The sequence below is a fragment of the Pelophylax lessonae genome (assembly GCF_965119305.1).
Source record: "Pelophylax lessonae genome assembly, chromosome: 4".
NCBI lineage: Eukaryota > Metazoa > Chordata > Amphibia > Anura > Ranidae > Pelophylax > Pelophylax lessonae.
In genome coordinates this window covers 429,640,252-429,662,973 of record NC_138771.1, presented here as the reverse complement: position 1 = coordinate 429,662,973, position 22,722 = coordinate 429,640,252, and the positions used below count along the sequence as shown (strand labels likewise).

Sequence of the window (22,722 nt, the reverse complement as noted above, 5' to 3'; positions counted from 1 at the left end):
AATTTGCCAAGCCGATTGCGTCTACTTACCTATCTCTCCCTTTGGGGTCCTCCACCCTATCCCCCTTTGTCAGCACAGTCAACGGAGCCCCCCGACAACAACAACTGGCCCAAAACTGCCCACAACTGCCCACAACTGAAGATGGAGCATCACGGGGCCCCAACACCACAGTTTCTCCTGTAGACGAGCTCACAGCTTCTCCTGACACCCAGGCAGCCACGGGGGTTGCTACCAAAAGGGAGCCTGAGCCAAACCGCTACACTAAAGACCACAACAATTCCTGCATGCCCTAAGCCGCTCTGGATGCAGCAGACCCAGATTCTGCTATGTGAGGAGCGGGCGGTACAGGGGGTGCTAAAGGAAAACTCCCTATATGCACCTCCTCACTCCGACCCAATCCCACACCTAAGACAGCATTTAGGGCAGCCTGTAAAAAAATCCAATTAGATGACAAGGACACACCAAGCTTACCAGGGCGAAGACCCTCAGCTGCAGATCCAGAATCCACCGCCAGTGAGAGTTCAGGGATGTCCCCATCTGGCCTGGCCGCTGCTTCCTCAATTCAGTCATCCTGGAGAACGCTGGGTGGCACCGAGTGTCCAGGCCGTCTGCCTACCACACTATGCCTCAATCTGCCACCAGAGCTCCTGGGCCTCTTCCTGAAAGCATTCCTGTTCAGGAATTGTGAAGCACTGGTGGGGACACTGCCCTCTGGGGACACCATTCATTTGGGTTTGCCCGTCCGACTGGCCAGTGCCAGCAAATTAAACTCTTCCACGCTGGGTTGCCCTGCCAGTCGGAAAATCACCGGCAGGGGCAGCCACAGGATCCGGACTCCCACACTGTACAGGAGGGACCAGGGACTCGACAGGGGAGTGGCCGCATCTGGAAGAGCTGCGCCAGCAATGGGCATTTCTTCCAGGGCAAGCGCTGACAGCAGCAGGGAGATTGCTGTGTTGGCAGGCCTGGAGGGTCCCCAAAGGGGCTCCCGTTGTGGCACATAGCTCTGGGGGTCACTGAAGGAGTAAACCGATCCAGAGGCTGAGACCCCCGAGCCTGCTACAGAGATTGAAAAGGAGACCTGCTGATGCAGCCACGCCATGCCACGGAAGGCGGTGGCTGATTACAGCTGCCCCAGGATAAGGTCCAAATCTCCCATGATGAGGAACAGACCAGTCGATTCCTTCTCGTCCGTTGTTCCAAGGGTGTTTTGATTCCTTCTTGTCCGTTGCTCCAAGGAGGTTTGCTGTGCTGAGGCATCACCTTGCTGCATCCCCTCCAGCAGCCCCACCTACCATTGAAAGCCAGCCAATGCCTGTAAGTGACCTCCCATGCAACTATCCTGCCATTTTAACCCTATCCTGCCCTAATTCCCCTGTCAAACCCACTCAGCTTTGATAAGAAGGCGTAACACAGGAACAACAATTCAGCATGTGTCCAGTGCCACTCTGGTCTGCACATGTTCTGTGGCTCTCTATTTTTGTGCCTAAAATCAAAGCCACTAGAGGCCAAACTGCTGACAGCTTTAGGATCTACTGTTGCTGAAGAGGGAAGAAAGCAACAGGAATGACACAAACTGTGCTGAGGGCAGCCCTGAACTTCAGCACTGTAAGCCCCAGGTCACAGTATAACTCGTATGTGAATCGCACTGCATTCCTGTGCAATTCACATGTGATTCAGTGAAGAGGGATTTGAGCCCATTTATTTTGAATGGGTTAAAATCGTCATTTTGGACCATGGGATCTGGTACGGGCAAACCGTACTGCGTTTGGGATCCTAATGGGGTGTCATTAACTTTATATTGGCAAGCACAGTGTGATTGCAATGCGGTGCGGGAAATGCACAGGGATTTCTGCGTTTCCCACACTGCATATGTGTGAACCTAGGCTAAAGCTTCTGTCAGTCTTTCTCTCTATCAAAGGCAGGCCATTCATTAACCAAGTTTAACCACTTCCGGACCGCCCGCTGAAGTGTTACATCGCTACATTGACATTAAATACCGGAGTTATGGCAGCAGATAGCTGCCATAACCCCGGTATTTTTTTACTGGGCAGTTGGTCCACTTTCACATAAAAGTAGTCCCAGTGGCGGATTCGCAGTGGGACTACTTTTATGGGCGTCAGGAAAGGTACCCCCCGCCGCTTCCCGGACGTTTTCCCCGCTTACCGGAGCCATCGGTAGCTGGGAAAACTACCCTGTCCTTTCCCCTCCTAGGCAGGAAGTCGAGTGGGGGCAAGCTGGCCCCCACTCGACTCTATGGCCTTGGAGGACCGGAGCGACGTCATACGGCCTTAAAGGGCCCATTTTTTTTCATGATGAAAAAAAAATTACATATTTTTTTTGCTTTTTAGAGTAGATGTAAGATCTGAGGTCTTTTTGACCCCAGATCTCACATTAAAGAGGACCTGTCCTGCCTATTTCTATTAGAAGGGATGTTTACATTCCTTGTAATAGGAAGAAAAGTGAGTATTTTTTTTTTTTTTTAAAGGGACAGTGTAGAAATAAAAGGTAAAATAAATAAGAAAAAATAGTTTAAAGCGCCCTGTCCCTCCGAGCTAGCGTGCAGAATCAAACGCATATGCAAGTCACGCCCACATATTTAAACGGTGTTCAAACCACACATGTGAGGTATTACTGTGATCGTTAGAGCTAGAGAAATAATTCTAGCCTTAGAACCCCACCAAAACTCTAAACTGGTAACCTGTAAAAATGTTTAAAGCGTCGCCTATGGAGATTATTAAGTACCAATGTTTGTCGCCATTCCACGAGTGTGCACAATTTTGAAGCATGACGTGTTAGGTATCAATTTACTCAGGGTAACATTATCTTTTACATTATAGAAAAAAAAATTGGGCAAACTTTATTGTTTTTTTTTTTTTTAGATGCAGTGAAATTTCCAAAAGAAATTGCGTTTGAAAGAACGCGGCGCAAATATTGTGTGACAAAAAATATTGAAACCATCACCTGATGATAAGTCTTTCCTACATTTATATCTCTTACAAACCCATATAATAGAATTATTACTGTATTACTTGCTATTTTCTGATAATTTAGCCCTAATATCAGAGAAACCTCATTCTTCTCTAGTGCCTATTGTGGTAAGATCATTTGTCTCTCCTGTTTTACACGTTTTACCGATCTGGCTAATGTAATACCTACATTTGTTGTTAACTTCTATTTGCTTCAATAAAATCTGTTTGGAAAAATAAAATATTGCAACAACCGCCATTTTATTCTCCAGAGTCTTTACTAGAAAATATATATAATGTTTGGGGTTCTAAGTAATTTTCTAGCAAAAGATACAGATTTTAACTTGTAAACAACATGTGTCAGAAAAAGGCCTGGTCCTTAAGTGGTAATTCACCAATCTGTGATTGAAGGAATGAAAATTGCTTGATTCCGGGCGCATGCGCGGGACTCGGCGAGACGGACATGTCAGCCTGAGCTCCGCTCCGCAGTGAGACATCCCGCCACCTATCGCTGTGACCAGCCGAACGATCCTCAGCCCGTGAGTCACCCTCGGCCAGCCGGCATCCCTCCACACCCCATCATGGTGTCTGGCGGCGTGAAATCCAAGATAAAGAGCCGTACTATCCGCGATGCCCTTGTGAGGGCTTCTTCCAAGATGGCGCCGCCTCTCTCCTCACGCTCCAGCCCCAGCTTCTCCAAGGCCCCCAGAAGCAACTTGCCTCACCCAGATGAAGGTGAGTCGGACACCGATGCCCCTCTCTCCCGGGGAGCCACAGCCTTTGACCCCTCACAAGCTGCACTAATCCAGCATTTTGAGCGTATCCTAAACAAAGCCCTCCAGCACACCTCAGAGCAGATTACAGACAGGCTCACTAGGGAGATCAGGGAACTAGGCCAGCGCACCTCAGACCTGGAATACAAAACAGAGGATCTTGAAGTGAGCATTCACAATCACTCCGAGGAACTTGAGACCCTCAGAGAGGAAAATCTAGCCCTACAAGCTCAACTTGAGGACCAGGAGAATAGAGCTAGACGATCTAACATTAGAATTAGGGGGATCCCTGAGACTGTTGTGGATCTGCAGTCCACCATTACTGCTCTCTTTCAGGAACTCTCCCCTTCCATCCCTATTGAACGTCTGGAAATGGACCGGGTCCACAGGGCCTTGGCCCCCCGTAAGCCTGAGGGACCCCCCAGAGATGTCATAGCCAAACTGCACTACTATAAAACAAAGGAACAACTCCTACAAGCTGCCAGGCAAAAGGACACCCTCTTGTTCCAAGGCTATTCCTATCAGCTGTTCACTGATCTCTGTAAAGCCACGATCACGAGACGCAGGGCATTCAAGCCCCTTCTCCAGATCCTGCAGCAACACCAGATCATTTACTCCTGGGGTTTCCCATTTTCTGTGCGATTTACCTACCAGGGGCGCAAGCACACCTGCAAAACCACTGAGGACCTCCAACATCTTCTCCATGAGCTGCATCTGTCTTCCTCCCTTGAGTTCTCTACGTCACAACAGCACCGCAGACGCTCTGCATCCCGCTCCCCGCAGACAGCCACTGCCTCCACATCAGCCACTCCTAAACGGAGTCGTCTCATCTCCCCTCTGCCAACGCCCTTAGACTCCATGGACTGATAACCGCGAGCGGCCCCAGGCCCTGGATTCATCCTTTTATGTATTTGAATTTTTACACTTCATTATCTTGATTGTATTGACGAGTTATCTCTCTCCTGTTTTGCTTCCTGCTTCTGCACAGCGGACCTCCCATACTGCACTGTTGCAGTTGCTCCTGGACCATCCATCCATTCGTCTGACCTGCACTGGCGCGCTCGCCTCCACTGATCTCACACGCTTCTCCCGGGACGGTAACTATGGCGTGTTATTTTTATTTTTATTTTTATTTTTTCCTCTGACATATTTTTGAATTTTTCACAACAAATACTCTCTTTCTCTTGTTAGTTGCACTGACCTCTAGCGGGTCCCCATACTTTTGTATGACTTTTTTATTCCCCCCCCCCCTTTTTTTTTTTTTTTTTTTTTTTTTTTTTTTTTTTTTTTTGCCCTGTTTTTTGGGGCACGGCTACCACTGGCCCTTCCCTTGGGTCCCTCACGGGCCGTAACACACTGTTCCTCATGCTAATTTAGTCACTTTACAAATGTACGATATTGTTGTTACCATTGCTTACCACTTCTGGTCACCAAATGTTCTCTATCAGTTTTATGCTTCTACAGGCGGTTTGTCTCCTGTCGGCAGTCACTGCTGCCTCCTTCTTGCCTCTGGAACCCTCCTTTTGGAGATTTCCCGAGGTGACCCTACTCCCTCTGAGTGGATGGACTCCCTCTCCTCAGACGGACTACTATTTGCTCACATGATTCTATTGCTATCTCAACATATCTCAATGTCTCCTGTACCCCCCTCCTTTCTCCCCCCACTGTCGTCCTCCCCCCTGCCCCCCCTCCTTTCCTTCCCCCTCCCCCCTACTCGCCGGGGGGGCACAGTTGGCGAACGCAAGATCGCCATTTTTAGCTCTTCTCCCCTTGACACACGATGGCCTCCTTAAATGTCTTGTCCCTTAATGTTCAGGGCCTCAACTCCCCACAAAAACGTCGCAAAGCCTTTCGTTCCCTAGCTTCACTTGACGTACATGTTGCGTGCCTCCAGGAGACCCATTTTTCCACCTTGCATGCACCTAAATACCTGACGGCCTCTTATCCCCAGTTTTTCGTGGCCTCGGCTACGGTAAAGAAAAGAGGGGTTCTTATAGCGTTCCACCGTAAGACTCCATTCATACTTCACTCCACTGTAGCTGACCCTGAAGGCAGGTACTTGATACTCACCGGCTCATTGTTGGACACAGAAGTCACTTTAGCGTCCTACTACGCACCAAATTCGAAACCCCTCTCCTTCCTCTCACACTTTCTACAGATAGTTGAACAACATAAAAAAGGTACAGTCATTCTTTGTGGTGACTCCAACCAGGTCTTATATCCGTTTCTAGACAAGTCCCCTGTCTCTCTTTCTCAGCCTGCGCAGCGGCTTTCATTCCAACTCCTCCTCCAGACTCATTCACTGGTGGACACCTGGCGGGAACTTAACCCGAATAAGCGTCAATACACCTTTTACTCTCATCCACATAAAGTGTCTTCACGCATAGACCATATATTCACCCCCGTGGCCTCCTCCCCTGCTCTCCTATCCTCTTCTATTCTACCGATTCCATGGACCGATCATAACGCGGTGGTCTCCACCTTTGACTCCCTAGTCCCCAAGCAACACAACTTCTCTTGGTGCTTGAACAACTCCCTCCTGGCCCACCCCTCTCACAGAGCCGAAGTGGCTGTGGCTATTAAGGAATATATTTCTCACAATGACACTGCTGACGTCACTCCACTCACACTATGGGAAGCCCATAAACCGGTGCTTCGGGGCACCCTCATTAGCCTGGCCTCCCGTCGCAAGAAAGAGCGACAGCTTCTCTACCGTACCCTTAATTCCACCTTCGCTTTAGCTCACGAACGCTTCCAAGCGGACCCAACCCCAGCACATAAGATCGCCCTTGACAAAGCAACACTGGAACTGGACCTTTTTCTCACAGAATCCGCTGAAAAGCAGCTCAGGCGTTCCCAACACCAGTTCTACACTAAAGCTAACAAACCCGACACCTTCTTAGCACTCTCGCTCCGCAACGCCAACATTGTTCGGAAACCGATCCGACTAAAAACATCCACCACGACTTACACTAGTAACCCACTTAAGATTCTGGAGACCTTCCGTTTACACCTCTCAAAACTTTATTCCCCTCCACCACCTCCGCCTGACTCCCAGATCACCGACTTCTTTTCTGACCTCACCTTGCCTTCACTGTCTGCCCCTCAACGAGAAGATTTGGATAGACCCATATCTGACCTCGAAATCCGCATGGCCATCAAGTCTCTCAAACTCAACAAGAGGCCTGGACCCGACGGCTTCACGGCCTCTTACTACAAGCACTTTTCTGACCTCCTGACCCCCATGCTTTCTAAAGCCTATAACTCCTTGCTTACAGGCCACTCTCTCAGTCCCGACTCATTGAAAGCAGCTATCTCCATGATACCCAAACCACAAACTGACGACTCCTCTTGGACTAACTACCGTCCGATCTCCCTCCTTAACATAGACATAAAGATTATGGCTAAAATACTGTCAGCCCGTCTTAATCTCGTCATAGGCTCCTTGATCCATAGAGACCAGACTGGTTTCATCCCTTGTCGTCAAACGGGAGACAACGTACGCAGGGCTGTTCATCTTGCCTACCAAGCCCGCCGTCGCCACATCCCTGCGTGCTTTGTCTCCCTTGATATTCGGAAAGCCTTTGACACTTTATCATGGAACTACCTGCAATCGGTACTACGCATCTGGGGTTTCGGCCCCCATTTCCTATCCTGGATCTCATCATTATATTCTACCCCCTCTGCCTTTATTCGCTATGCAGGCTTCCAGTCCTCTACCTTCACCATAGGCTGTGGCACTAGACAGGGCTGCCCCCTATCCCCTCTCCTTTTTGCACTTGCAATCGAGCCCCTTGCCCATAAGATCCGTTCCAACCAGAATATAAAAGGAATTGAACTAGGTGGTCACCATCATAAATTATGCTTATTCGCAGACGACATCCTTCTATTCCTCACCTCCCCACTCACCTCTGCTCCCAATCTCCTAGCCATTTTGCAACAATTTGCCCATATCTCTGGCCTGGTGGTCAACACCCACAAATCCAAAGCACTCAATATTTCCCTGCCTGCGCCCCTCCTCACACAACTACAATCGGTGCTCCCCTTCTCCTGGGCCACTCACCACATTCCCTATCTAGGAGTAAAGCTCACGGCTGACCCTCTTGACCTCTATGCAGCTAACTATCCTCCTATGCTACAACACCTAACTAGGCTTATGCAAACTTGGTCCTCACTTCCCTTAGCTTGGATGGGTCGCATCACAGTTGTTAAAATGGCCTTGCTGCCCAAAATATTGTACCTGTTTCGGGTTCTGCCCTTACATGTCCCCTCCTACTACCTGTGTCAGCTCCAAAGCCGGACCTTCTCCTACGTTTGGGGTAAAATTAGACCCAGGGTATCCAGACAGATTCTTCACCTCCACAAACTGCAGGGCGGGCTGGGCCTCCCCCAGTTCGCCAAATATTACCAGGCAGCCCAACTAGCCCAGCTGACCAATTGGCACGCTACTCGGGAAATTCCCCTATGGGTGGCCCTCGAAGCGGTCGAATGTGATCCTTTATCGGTGGCCAACCTACTGTGGTTAAAATCCTCTGATCGCAGATCGATTACCAACCCCATTCTACGCCATTCCCTGCACCTTTGGGACACCCTAAAGTTCAAGTATAAGCTTCAGTCGCCCCATAACCCGCTTCTCTCCTACCTCCACAACCCGTCCTTCCCCCCAGCTTGGGAATCCCCATCCTCTTTTCATCGTTGGTCGGCAGCTGGCCTCCTCCGGGCCCACTCCTTGATCGTTTTCGATACATTTAAATCCTTTCCGACTCTCCAAGACTCACACCAACTCCCCAATTCTGAGATCTTCCGCTACCTACAAATTAAACACTTCTTATCCCGCTGCATACGTACAGACACATCTTTACCCACCTTGACCTCATTTGAACACGTCTGTCTCCATGACCCACACACCCGAGGTCTAATATCCCTCCTTTACTCTAAACTTTCTGAACCCCTAACCCGAGCTCTCCCAGCATATACGTCCAAATGGGAACGGGACTTGGGCATTACACTTGAGCCTGCAGACTGGTCCAAGATCTGGCAGACGACAAAGACAGCCTCCCAAAATATAGTGGCTTCCGAAACCAACTATAAGGTGCTTATGCGCTGGTACCTTGTGCCAGCTCGTATTGCTAAATTCCATCCCTCATACTCTCAGGACTGTTTCCGAGGCTGTCAGGATGAGGGCACTCATATGCATATCTGGTGGTCCTGCCCCGTGGTCCAACGATTTTGGAAGGCTGTCTTTCGCATTCTCTCCACCCTCATGGACACGCACATCGACCCTGACCCCTGTCTCGCCCTCTTGAACGTGAAATCAGATGACATTTCCACACGGCAGCACAAATTGTTCCTACAAGTCACGACAGCGGCTAAACAAACGATAGCTAAAGCTTGGAAAACCCCCCATCTACCTATTCCCGAAGTGAAACACAGAATCACTAATGCCATGATTCATGCGAAAATTGAGGCGGTCCTGCTGGACAGGGTCGAAAAGTTTGACAAATTATGGCAACCATGGGTAGACCACTTTCTCCCTCCGAACTTTGATAGCACTCTCTTATTGCCCTAAACGGCATATTTGCAATGCTTGTATCCACCAGTAGTTACCCTGCTCCCCCCCGGCGACCCCCCTCCTCCCCCCCCACTTTCTCCCCTTCCACCCCTCTCCTTTCCCCCCATTCCTTTCTTCCCCCCCCCCTGTTTTGTCCCCCCGTCTCCCCCCTTCCCCCCTATTCTCACCTCTCTTATGACCATATCCCGCTATATGTACAATACTCTGTCCCATACTCTTCCCCACTGTGGTTACTTCTCTCCACATTCCCTACACAAGTCATTTCGCCATTCTACTACAGTCTGCATCTTGTTTGACCTAATGCCAAGGACTCCTGACCTAACCAGGCTTCCTTTCTCCCTCTGAGCCATGTATTGCGACCCCCGAAAACGATACTTTCATGCATGCTATATGACCCACTGAAGGCGCAGTCGCGCGCGGGCACAGCAAGTTCCCTTTTAGGGGTGCCCGGGTGTTGGCTGTGCTGGAAGGATCTCCCTTCTGGGGTTGTCGCCCACTTGGCTCCGGAATATGTCTGTTACCCTGGTTTGCTTTGTTACTATCTCCGGTTTACTGTTGCGACCTGTTGTGCAAATGTAACCTCTCTTACTCTGATTGTACATGTTGCGTTGTATTTACTTCTGTTTTTTCAATAAACTATTTGAACAAGAAAATTGCTTGATTCCCCCATTAACACAGTGTTGATGAGGATATCACTTGCGTAGAGCTATTGTGTTCTAAAAACGGGAGGTTTCCCAGCCAAATTAATACAATGATCCTTGCTTGTGGCTGTTGCAGCAGTGATGACATGAAAAAAATTCCAACAGGCTGGTTGAATTGAAGTCAATCAATGGATCAACTTCAGTACAGCCAGCCTGCCCATACATGGATCGAAGTTCACCCGGTTCCTGCTGAACCAGTCACATTTTGATCAGTCTATGGCCGACTTAAGTCTAGACATACAATCAAGGCTGGAAATGTACATATTTGAATGACAGAAAGTAATATATATAATTTTTGTGATTAAGGAGAAGGGGAGAGTTTCTAATAAGGAAGTGACTACGGTACTTTGGGATTCAACAAAAAGCGGCTCAAGCAAGAGAAACAGGAATGATGCTGGAAGTAGGCACGCACTAATGATGGTAGCATTAATATTCATGTAGAATGTATGTTCTTTTGTTAAATAAAACATTTTTTTGGCAAACTTTTATGGGTAAAGTTCTGCTTTAAAGTAAATGAAAAATTTGAAATTAATACTGATGCTAAAGTGAATACACCTCCTGAAGCCTGGAATCTTAATTTATTAACAAGAAAGTGCTCACTTTGCTACTGAGACCTAAATTAGGGCCTGGGTCTTTTGGGTTTTGGATTTACACACCCAAGTTATGGAAATGCAAAACCTGCTTGAAACAAGTCAAATGTATCAAATGCAAGACAGAGGTCAAATTTACCTGTCAGACAATTTTGAATGATCTCAGAAGCATCTCATACTGATGATGTCAGACTGATGTCATCAACAAGAGCCTAAAGCTTGTCAACCCTGGTTATTATCTAACTTTGTGACTAAGCTCTACCAACCTTCCATTTCAATTGTCAATCTGAGCACCCCTAATGGCCACTGCGGCTATCTCACTGGGAAAATGTTATGACTGTTGCAAATATATAATAATTCATTTTTACATTTTTTTATTAAAAGCAGAACAGTATTAAAAGTACATCTTACCTCCTTCTTAAAATGATAATTGCCTGGCTGTTTTTGTCATCAACACTTCTGAGACAAATGCCTGAAACTAGCAGGAAACAAGTTAAAGTCTAGAAAAAGTCAGAATTTATTATCACTTTACTTGTTCAAGCTGGAGATATTTAAAAAGCACTAAAGCCAAAGCATCAAGATGTCATCTTACAGTCGATTCACACTAGCGCGACTTGTCAGGCGACTTGTCAGCACTGTGATGGACAGAATTCAGTGTCACTGTGATGGGCAGAATTCAGGGTCACATTGATGGGCAGACTTCAGGGCCACAGTGATGGGCAGATTGCAGGGGCACAGTGATGGGCAGACTTCAAGGGCACTGTGCTGGACAGACTGCAGGGGCACTGTGATGGGCAGACTGATGAGGCACTGTGATGGGCAGACTTCAGGGACACTGTGATGGGCAGATTGCAGGGGCACTGGGATTGGCAGACTGCAGAAGCACTGTGATGGGCAGACTTCAGGGGCACTGTGATGGGCAGACTCCAGGGGCACTGTGATGGGAAGAATTCAGGGTCACTGTGAAGGGCAGACTCCAGGGTCACAATGATGGCCACTGTGATGGGCAAGACTGCAGGGGCACTGTGATGGGCAGCCTGCAGGGGCACTGTAATAGGTACACTTTAGGGGCACTGTGATCAGCAAACTTTAGGGGCACTGTGATGAGCAGACTGCAGGGGCAGTGTGATGAGCAGACTGCAGGGGCAGTGTGATGGGCAGACTTCAGGGGCACTGTGGTGGGCAGACTGCATTACAGTGCCCCTTTACATCACAGTCCCCTTTATATCACAGTGCTCCCTTTACAGTGCAGTCCACTTTACATTACACTGCTCCCCTTTACAGAGCAGTCCCTGTTACATTAATGTAAAGTGGACTGTACTGTAAAGGGGAACTGTAATGTAAAGGGGGGCTGTAATGTGAAGGGGAACTGAGGACACCGATACAAAAGGGGGGACTGTGCTGAGTACAGGCTCTGTGAATATCCACTTCCCCATAGTCCCTGGGAAAATTGGTTGCCGTGAAACTGGTACTTGGTGCCAAAAAGTTTGGGGACTGCTGTGTATTACATAAGTTTCACACCTGCATATGGTTTGTGTCTGCTAGGGGGAAAGCAAGTTTTTTTAGTTTCTTGTAGCATATTAAGTTCTGGTCTGGGTCCTGTCATCCAGAGAAGTTGTAGAGCTTTGGCAGCCAGACCTCATTATTAGTCAGCTGCGCACAGGGAGTTTTTTCTGGGGAGCCGATTGAAGCCAGACAGCCAGAAACATCATAGTCTGTGCAGAAACAGACAGAGGGTCTAAATTTATCAGAAATAGCCAGACAGCTGAATTGTTGTGTGGTTCAGTGTAATGCTAAAAACTCCTGCATGGCAAATCCTTGTAAATTACCTTTTGATTATGAAAAAGTGGGGAGAAAACCCTTAAACCAAAAGTTGGTGAGTGGAATGCGTCCTTGTAGCTCTACATTTGAGTTTAAACTAATGAGGCTAAATGCTGTACTATTTTTGTTTTTATAAATAGCACTCAAAATAACGAGGAAGGTGGAGTGTGGCCGAATAATCCAGTGGAAACAGAAAGACTTCAGGCAATGATCCTGGCATCAGCAACTGGTTAGTCTCAAAAACTATGTTGCATGTCTAACTAGTACATTTCCTTGTATTTTTAATAGACAAAAAGTGCTGCAGGCAATCCAAAGGTGCCCATCCAAATGCCAATTTTTGGCATAGTAGAATTTTTTATTTCTGATTTTCTATTGCTCAACATGTGTTCAGGTTGTTCCAGATTTTGCTGCAAGATAATAGATTAAGCAATCCCCACCTACGAATTTGCTCAAAAGCAGAATATATCATGGCAATGTGCTGCTTTTTCTGGCAGGTTTGACCAAGGCAACTTTGATTTCATTTTCTTGTGTTCAATCAAAATCACCATTTTATTTCTGTAGTTACTTTTCATCTTTAACAAAAAAATGAAACTGAAAGTTTACTTGCTCTATCAAATTTCCATGTGTATGGCTAGCTCAAGGCCATCTGAACTAGCAGTAGAATAGTTCATGGAATTAATGGAAATGGAAATACTGTATGGAATGGTTGGAAATAAAGAAAACAGAAGACATATTAGTGAGTAGCCAGGATTGTCAAAGCCATTGCCAATGCTGCGTACAATACATGATGATTTCTCAGCTCTATGGTAGCTTTTTCTCCACACCATTTCCACCACACCTCATCACTATTTAGTCCACGACCAGGTCATTCTATGCATCCTGTCCTAGTGGAACCATATCAACTGCCAGTCCTCTTATCTTCCAGCATTCAGCAGCAATGAGTTTTTGCTCTACCTCCTACCAGACAGACACCATCTTTCTGTCAGCCACCTATGCTCAGTTCCTCTTTACCTATTTTTCCACTGCCATTTTTCAGCTTACTCTATTCCCTGCCTGTGATCAGATCCAACTTTGTCTCCACCTTGTCCTTTATCATCCCTCAGTCCACAATTATCTCCTCTCTACCATTTCACTCACTACTAATCAGCTCATGCTTTGCCTCCTCTCCATTTCATCCATGGCCAGCTCCTTCTCTGCCTTCACTTCCCCTCCTAATATTTCATGATCAGTTGCTGTTTCTCTGCCCACTGCCTTCTCTCTCTTCAACTGTCCAATTACAATCTCTTATGTGCCTCCATTCTTTCTCTTACCCTTGTATTTGAGTAGCTTATAATAAGCCTCATCTCTCTTTCCCCTGTCTATGGCCATCTACTTTCTGTATGCTCTTACTGTCTTTGGTACAGTAATCTGCTCACCCTATACCTTCATTTTTTCTTCCCAGTCAGCTATTGCTCTGCCCTCAATCTCTCCTAATGTTCCATGGTCAGCTGCTGCTTCTCTCCCCCCCATCCACTCATTCTTCTTTCTTCTCTCATAATCCATGATCAGTTCCATTCTTCCAGTGATCTATAATCTTTGCATCCTATCCTTCTCAGCATCACAGTCAATTTACAGTACACTCCCCTATGATCAGTTCTAATGGGATGCCTCCCTTAACCAAATTATAAATCTGTCTAAATATTATCTAATACACTAGTAATGCATGCCAGTTTGTTATGATATACTCAGAGGCCAGAAACCATTAGGTTTAAATGAACCTCTTTCAGGAGCACATTTGCTAATGAGAAATAGGATTAAATATCTTCTCGGCCTTTTTTGTACTTAATTTAACCTTTACTAAAGACATGCAACCATATCAGAAAACTAAGCTAGATCATTAGCATAATTAAAATTGTGAAATTGTGATCCATGTTAGATCATTGTTTTTCCTGGGATAAGCAGCCACTGGGTCTGTCTGTAAAAGTGCAAACTGCACCTCCCGCTACAAAGCATGATCATTTCTGCATCTTATGCCTACCTGTTATGGTAAAAGCTGGGCCAAAAAAAAAAATTCTGCAGATGGTTAGAGCATTCGTACCAAGATACTGGAGTTGTAAAAGACCTGGGACAACCTTGGAACCCCAAGGAGAGCAGTAATGTGGCAAAGATTGGGTGTAGCTAAATTGTGTCAACATAAAACCTGAACATCCTTGTGCCTATAAAATATGCTTCATTTTCTGTGACAAAGCAAATTTCTTACAGACATGTATAAACCTCAACATAATATATTTTGAACACTTTGAATACTTTGGACAAAATCATGTAATCTACCATAGTGTATACTGTAGTGCATGAGACTGAAAGGCACAGAGTGCAGGGGTGTGTATTGCATAGAGTGCAAGGGCAGGGAGTATGTAATGCAGAAGTCAGCACTACAGGGGTCAGGACCCCAGAAGGTGAAAGAAATCAGGGGAAATTGGACTTTTCGATAACCAGAAGTATTAAATGGTACGTAACAACATGCAATATATATCTATATAAAAAATACAATGTTTTATCGAAACAGCATTAAAAATGACCCCTATGACCAAGAGGACAACATATGACATAAACCAATTGAATACAAAATATAAAAAGCTGAAATTGTATACACTACAAAATTGTAACTGGGACAAAGATGTGAGAGATGCATCATAGGCATGGCCCCGACGCGTTTAGACTATTCAAGTCTTCCTCATGGAGGACAGCATCTGCTAATAGTTTTATAGGATCTTTTAAAAATGTAGTAAACAACAAGCCACAGATTAAAAATATGTTGGTTGTCTACAGGAGGGGGGTGGCAAGGCCACAGATTCTTCTATATGTCCAAAAAACACAAGGGATAACTAGATCTCCAGGGTCCTTGGGTACATACGGTATTTTGTTGCCTATTTTCAGAGGGGGACCCAGGACAAAAAAGCTAATGGCGACTGGTCAGGATACAGCCTTCCTGTTTTTCCTTGTCACAGGTGGGGGAAGCTCACCAGTCGCCATTAGCTTTTTCATGACCTTCAGTTAAACTCATAGACTTTTGGGCCATTAAAACTCTGTCTTACAAGAGAGAGAGACAGCTACCCTGGGTCTCCCTCTAAAATCAGGTCAGGCCAACAAAATATTTACCCAAGGTCCCTGGAGATTTACCTACTTATTCCTTGAGTTTTCTAATGCTGTTTCAATAAAACATTGTCTTTTTTAGACATATATTGTATGTTGTTATGTACCATATAATATTTTTGGTTATCGAAAAATCACATTTCCCCTGATTACTTTCCCCTTCTGGGGTTTCCATTTAGTATTGGAAGGATTGATGCTGCTCTACATTGGGGCATAGGAACATGTTCTCTATATAGCCATATCTCCTCCATCTGCTGAAATCCCCCTTCCCAGCATAAGTCCATGCAAATCTTTGTCCCCCCCCCCCAAATCCATCTCCCAACTGAAATCCCCCTCTAAGCCCAAGTCCTCAAAAACCTTTGTCACTCCTCCCCAAATCCATCTCCCCACTGAAATCTCTATCCAAACCCAAACCCCTTACAAACCTTTGTCACCCCTCCCCAAACCCATCTCCCAGCACAACCCCCCCAATATCCCCCACCTTTTCCCCCTGCCAAAAGCCCTTCCCTGTGCAAATCAATGTTATTGCCCATTTAGGGCATTGTGTCCCCAAGTGCATTTCCTGTGATAGGTAGCTGACAAGAATAAATACAGTAATACCTTGGTTAGTGAGTAACCTGGTTTACGAGCGTTTTGAAAGACGGGAATCATTTTTTTTTTTAATTTTGCCTTGATATGCGAGCACTGTCTTCATATACGAGCAGTATTACACTCAGAATGTTAAAGTGGTTTATTAACCACTTTACCACCGGAGGATTTTGCTGTCTTCCGTCCAGGCCACTTTTTGCGATTCAGCGCTGTGCGACTTTAACTGACAATTGCGCGGTCGCGCGACGCCGTACCCAAACGAAATTTACGTCCTTTTTTTCCCACAAACAGAGATTTCTTTTGGTGGTATTTGATCACCTGTGCGATTTTTACTTTTTGCGCTATAAACAAAAAAAGAGCGTTTATTTTGAAAAAATAACAATATTTTTAACATTTTTTTATATGAAATTCCCCCCAAAAAATATGTAAAAATCAATTTTTTTTTAAATTTTTGGCCAATTTGTTTTCTGCTACCTATGTTTGGTAAAAAAAATCGCAATAAGCGTATTTTGATTGGTTTGCGCAAAAGTTATTGCGTTTACAAACTAAGGGAAAGATTTCTGTCATTTTTGGTGTTTTTTTTTTAACGCGTAATGGCGGTGATCTGCGATTTTTTTTGCGGGACTGCGACATTGCGGTGGACAGATCGGACCCTTGACTGACATTTTTAAAACTTTTGGGGGTACCAGTGACATTACTGCAGTAATCAGTGCTATATATATGCACTGTTACTGTAAAAATGACACTGGCAGTGAAGGGGTTAATTTTATTGGAGAGGGAGGGGTTAATGTATGCCTAATGCTTACTGACGTGTTGGGGGGGAGGTGACTGTGTGACAGAAGGACAGATCGGATGTCCAGCTATGCTGAACAGTCCGATCTGTCACTCCCTGTCCCTATGGAGATCCGCCCGCTGTGTTTACACACAGCGGGCGGATCTCCAGACTCGATCCCCGACGATCGGGTAAGAGCAGCGGCAATCGCCGCTGCTCCTCCCCTGGCCCGACTCCCGCTGTGAATGAAAACAGCGGGAGCGCGCCTCCGGCGGCGCGCGAGCGCCGCCTACAGGGGGAGGAGTCCAGCGACGTAGGTCTACGTCGCTGGACGGGAACGAGCCACTGTGCCGCAGTAGCAGCACAGTGGCCGGTGGTCAAGTGGTTAATGTTAAAGTGGTTTATTACAGTATAAGCATGCCATCCCCTCTGTTAAATAACAATATGTTATCAACATCCCTGTGCCTGTGCTGTGTATAAAAATGCCAATTATACCTTATATCAGAGTGTCTCCTGGAGATTATGTGACGCCTCGTCTCTCTGCTCTCCCCAGTGGGAGGAGCCATGCACTCCCGCTGACGGAAAGGAGCAGAGAGCTGAAGAGTCACATGCACACCGGGAGACGCTCTGATACAGTACTGTACAATATAGGTAGAAATTGGCATCTTTTATATACAGCACAGGGACACATACTGTTATTTAACAGAGGGGGTGGCATGCTTATACAGTACTGTGCCATAGAAATGATAGCAGCATATCTTTATTTATACCAATAAATGGTTGTGGAATGAATCCTTTGCTTTGATATACAAGTGCTTTGGATTACAAGCATGTTTCCGGAACAAATTCTTGCTCTCAAACCAAGGTATTACTGTACTGGCTGCTATAATGGTGGACTGTCACAATTTCGGGGACCCAGGGGACCCTGCAGGAGATACGGGGCATGTGCATTAGGTTCCCACAGCTAGCACCGCCACTGATTCATACTCTTCCCACCTTGCAAGATGCCTATGGCCCATCTAAAGATGACAATTGTGATTAAAGTGTATCATTAAATTTATTTTCACATTGTATTTTAATTATTTCTATCCTACTCTTCCTAAGCTGAAAAAAAAATGAAGCTTGTAAATGTATTTTGTGAAGATCCCCACACATTTACTTCCTTGAATTCTGTGACATGTGTTCACTATGCGCTATAGCTATGCAATGCTGTGCTTCTGAGATCACAGAGCCTGGCTTCCAAACTACATAGGTGTTGAGTGGAGGAGTTTCAGGAGACACAATCAGTTCAGAAATCACAGCTTGCAAGGAGCAAGGGACCATGGGATATGTAGTCCTTAGATATTGAAAGTAAACAGCAGAAGAGAAGCTGCAAAACATGCAGGGAATCCAGAAAGTTGTGATAAGATATGACCAGCAGACAGGCAGAATTCACAACATGAAAGCAGATTTTTCAAGCAAGCTTATATTGGATTGCCAAAAATAACTACTGTTTGTCTTGAAATTACAATGCCGATTTTTTAAAATGAAAATGAATGCTGTGACAAGAGAACTTAGAGCTTATTCTATGGAAAAAAAGACTATTACATTCAGGCATCAAGTAGCAACTACCAAAAAGACAACATCCTGAAAGCTCATAAACTGCTCCTTTAATCCTTTTTACAAACATTTGAAATGTGCTGAGTAGTGTAAATCACTGTTGCCACAGGATAGCTCAAATATGCACGAAATTCTTTTTTTTTTTTTATTGAATGTGTACTTTTTATACATATCTAATTTTCCCTCTGATCTTACAGAAGCTGCTGAAAGCTCCAACATTGGAGGAGGAACAGGGACTATGGGTCTTGGTGCCTGCTATGGGCCCCAATTCACTCTGCAGCATGTACCTGACTATAGACAGAACATATATATTCCAGGGACTGCCACGCTTAATGCTGCTGTGAAACAAGAAACAAAAACTCCTGCACCCTCAGGCGGGAACAAGAAGAAAGCAGCCAAAAAGGAAAAAAAATAACATTTCCATAGACGTGTGCAACTTACACCAAGCGAACGTATTACTCTAAGCACTTAACCCCAACCAAATCATATTGAATGTTACAAAGAACGGCAAAAAAATTGAAAGTGATTGTTCATGGTTTATGATGAAAAATTGGTTTTGATAGTAGAACTTTTCATGAACCATAAAGGATTTTTTCATAAGTGCTATCATAATTTATATTAGCCAGTGATTTGTTATACTATTTTTATTTTCCCCACCTGTAACAAAATGACCTCCCCCTCAAAAAAAAAAAAAAAAAAAATATATATAATTTTATACAAAATTACCCAGGTCAGCCAACGACAAAAACAGAAATCGACTGACTCTAAAACCTTTGCACTGTAATTTTAAACTCTGTATTTGATTTGTAAATGTTTTAACATGTGGGAATGTTGATTACCTTAGTGTAAGGTTCTTAATAGATTGTAGCATACATAGTTTCTGAAAAATTGCTCTTTTGTGTTAGATTTTAAGGAAGCTACATACAAGGATCAGTATCGAAGAGCACATTCTATTTGCCAAGTAAATTTCACCTTTGGAATTTTCTCAGCCCTTACTGTTCAGTAGAACATAACCACTTGATGTAGAAGCTTTAGCAAATTTATACACTGTGGTATTATTTTACTTACATCTCAAGACAATGGCTATCACTGTTAATGCTGAGATGAAATATGAAGACTTTTTCAAAAATTGGAAGATTCAGGTAGGCTTTTGCCTAAAGCGTATCTAAGAGCTGGTCACCCACAAAGTTTGATATGCTTGATCCATTAAATTTACCAGCAACTACAGTGTCTGAGGACCTACCTAAACAGTTCAAATTCAGTGGACATAAACACAGAGGTTTGTGAATTTTGCTGATCTGGCACATTAAATTTTGACCTGCTTTAGGGTTCTTGTACACGGTTGTGATATACAGGCATGCATGCAATACTGAACATATTTTTATTTCTTACTGATCTACACACAGCACAAGTTTATATGCCCATTGAAAACAACGAGCTGCATTCAGATCAGTAAAAATAAAACAAAAAAAAATAAAAAAGCATGAATGCCTAAAAATATGGCTTTTGGCATCCCTGTGCAAGAGCCCTTACAGTTTACACAATTAAACAAGTGTTTCATATCTACCTATAAAGTGTAACAATTTTCCAGACTGTAACAGAAACAAGCTAACAGAGACGTTTTAATAGATGGGGTGGGGTAAGGGAAATCAACTGTTGTGTGCCTGTACTCCAGTTTTGTACATTTGAATGTGTAATAAATAGTACATGAATGTCAAGAAACAACTAATATAGACTTGGGGCCTTTTGGCAAGCTGCTTTTAGGATCAACTGTATTACGCAAAATGTAGCTGAAGCTAGAAGTTGGAAACTGAAAGAGTTACTGCCATGTAACATCATTAGTTATCAATATAAAATAGGATGTAATTATCATTATATAACAAGATATGGTGAAACTTTAAGATGTGTATGAGCTAAGCGCTACAAAATTTCTATGGCTTGATAATGAAAGATGTTGATTGACATCTGTACCTAATACCAAGCCTAGTTTGTTCTAGAATTCACAAAATTCACATCAAAACTTACTTATAACAGGAGGGCTGCAAAATTATAAAAAAAAAAAATATATATCATTTGTTTAATCAAATGTAAAGAATGTATGTTGTGATTGTAATCATGTATAAGCGACTGTGTAGCAAATAATATAGTATTACTTAATGTGATCTTAATTTTTATTCTGATAGTAAATAAAACACATAAAGGTAAAAACCTCACTTTAAGTGCTCCTGGTATCTGCTGAGTAGTAGCAGACATTTTGTAGGCTGCTGTAAATCAAAATTCATGAAGAACCAGTTAAATCACTGGTCCTCAACCCTGGTCCTCAGGGCCCACTAACAGGCCAGGTTTGCAAGATAACTGAAATACATCCCAGGTGATATAATTTGCTGTTTAGTGATTGCACTACTCTCCTCAAGGTAATACTTAAAATCTGGCCTGATAGTGGGCCCTGAGGACCGGAGTTGAGGAACACTGAGTTAAATGACTGATATCAGGGAGGAAGGAGATATAGCACACTGGTCACTAGACAAAAGATAAACTCATTGTGTTCAGGTGAGAAAACGATCATCCTATTCAGTCTTACCGTAAACTGATATTTTAGCTCTGTGGTTGGCTAATCTAACTCTGGCTCCTTATTTCTCTCAATAATTTAAGTGCAGACACATAAGTTTTCAGCATGTGGCTTTCCTTCTATAACTCCATTGTAAGACCAATATTAGAAATGAGCAGCCTTGTTTCCAGAACACCGACTGTCTCACCACTAGAGTCTTCTTCTTCCTATTTGATTCTACCTAAGAAAAAATAATATATATATATATATATATATATATATATATATACACAGGAAGACTGAGTCTCTCCTATATTGATTTCAATAGGTAGATGGACCCAGGAAAACATATACAGTAAACCCCCCTCCATTGCGGGGGTTACGTTCCGGACCCAGCCGCGAAAAGTGAAAATCCGCGAAATAGAAAAACCCTATTAAAATGCATTGTCGGCATGTTTTTTTTACTGTCACTGTACGTGTAAAAGCATTTTAAGGTCTTTAAACACACTTTTAAAACAATAGAAACTCATTTAAACACATAAAAGATACTGGGAGACACAGCAAGAGCTATGGAAAACACAAAAATATTTCATTTTTAATGATTTATATAGTAAAATAACATTACAAAAAAAACGCAATATACCTGGGACCGCAAAAACTGAACCGCGATGGAGCGGGGGTTTACTGTACTGTATATGTTATATTGCTGAATGCCTACGGTGATTCAATCAGCTAGCACTTATTCCACAGCTAAAATAGCACTTTTGGGTTCAAAGCTTTAGTAACACAGAGAGGAAAGTATCAACCCAAAAAAAAAAAAAAAAATTTTAATATAATAACATGCAACACACGTTAAAATAGAATTTGGCAATATTTTCCTTTAAACATTTGTAGGCAAATTGAATGGCTGTTGATGCCTCTTTCTACCTGCAGTGACTGGTTGAGGTTCATGGTAGTTTGACACAGGTGTATAGAAAACTGCATGCATACAAACCATTCAGTATTCACAGGTGCATTGGGATAAGGTCAATATTTGCATGTCTTAACCAAGCATGGGATCAATTTAACTTTTAGCACAAACCTACAGAAACAAGAACAGCTACTACAATAATTAGAATTAGTAATTATTGCCTATACAATCATAGTAGCTTCTTTACAAACATTACCGACTGTATGTTGTTGGCAGTATAAATTATACTTTATCTTCAATAATTTATCTTAATGGCAGTATAATGTAAGTAGTATAAAGTAAGAGCTCTTTCACACGGTCTCACACGGTCTGCCTCTGTAGGTGGATCCGTGCTGCTCAGCAGGGGATCGTAAACAAAGATCCCCGCTGAGCAGGAAGGTGACATCTCCCTCTCCACTCTGTGTGCTGAGAGGGAGATGTCAGAGCCCCATGCATCTCTATGGGGGAATCGGATGAGAGCGGACCGCCTTCCCGCTCTCATCCGATCCCATCCGATTCCCTGGACGGATGGAAAATAGGGTTTCCATCCGTCCGGATTTCATGGACAGGATCGGATGCGGATGGCAGCGGACATGTTACCGCTGACATCCACTGCCCCATAGGGATGCATGGGGGATCCGATCAGGTCCGCCTAAAAAACTGACAGGCTGATCTGATCGGATCGCTCATGTGAAAGGGGCCTTATAC

General features: G+C 44.3%; 1 protein-coding gene across 1 annotated transcript in view; it reads left to right on the top strand.

The window, feature by feature from the left end:
- The window catches only part of LOC309552111 (protocadherin gamma-C5-like), a 136,445-nt gene extending 116,527 nt beyond the window's left edge, over positions 1-19,918 (top strand). Inside the window, exons 3-4 of the mRNA XM_082252910.1 lie at positions 12,567-12,655; positions 18,715-19,918. Coding sequence (XP_082109036.1) covers positions 12,567-12,655; positions 18,715-18,932 — 307 coding nt within the window. The 3' untranslated portion in view covers positions 18,933-19,918. The remainder of the gene's footprint in view (positions 1-12,566; positions 12,656-18,714) is intronic.
- Positions 19,919-22,722: the final 2,804 nt, after the last annotated feature.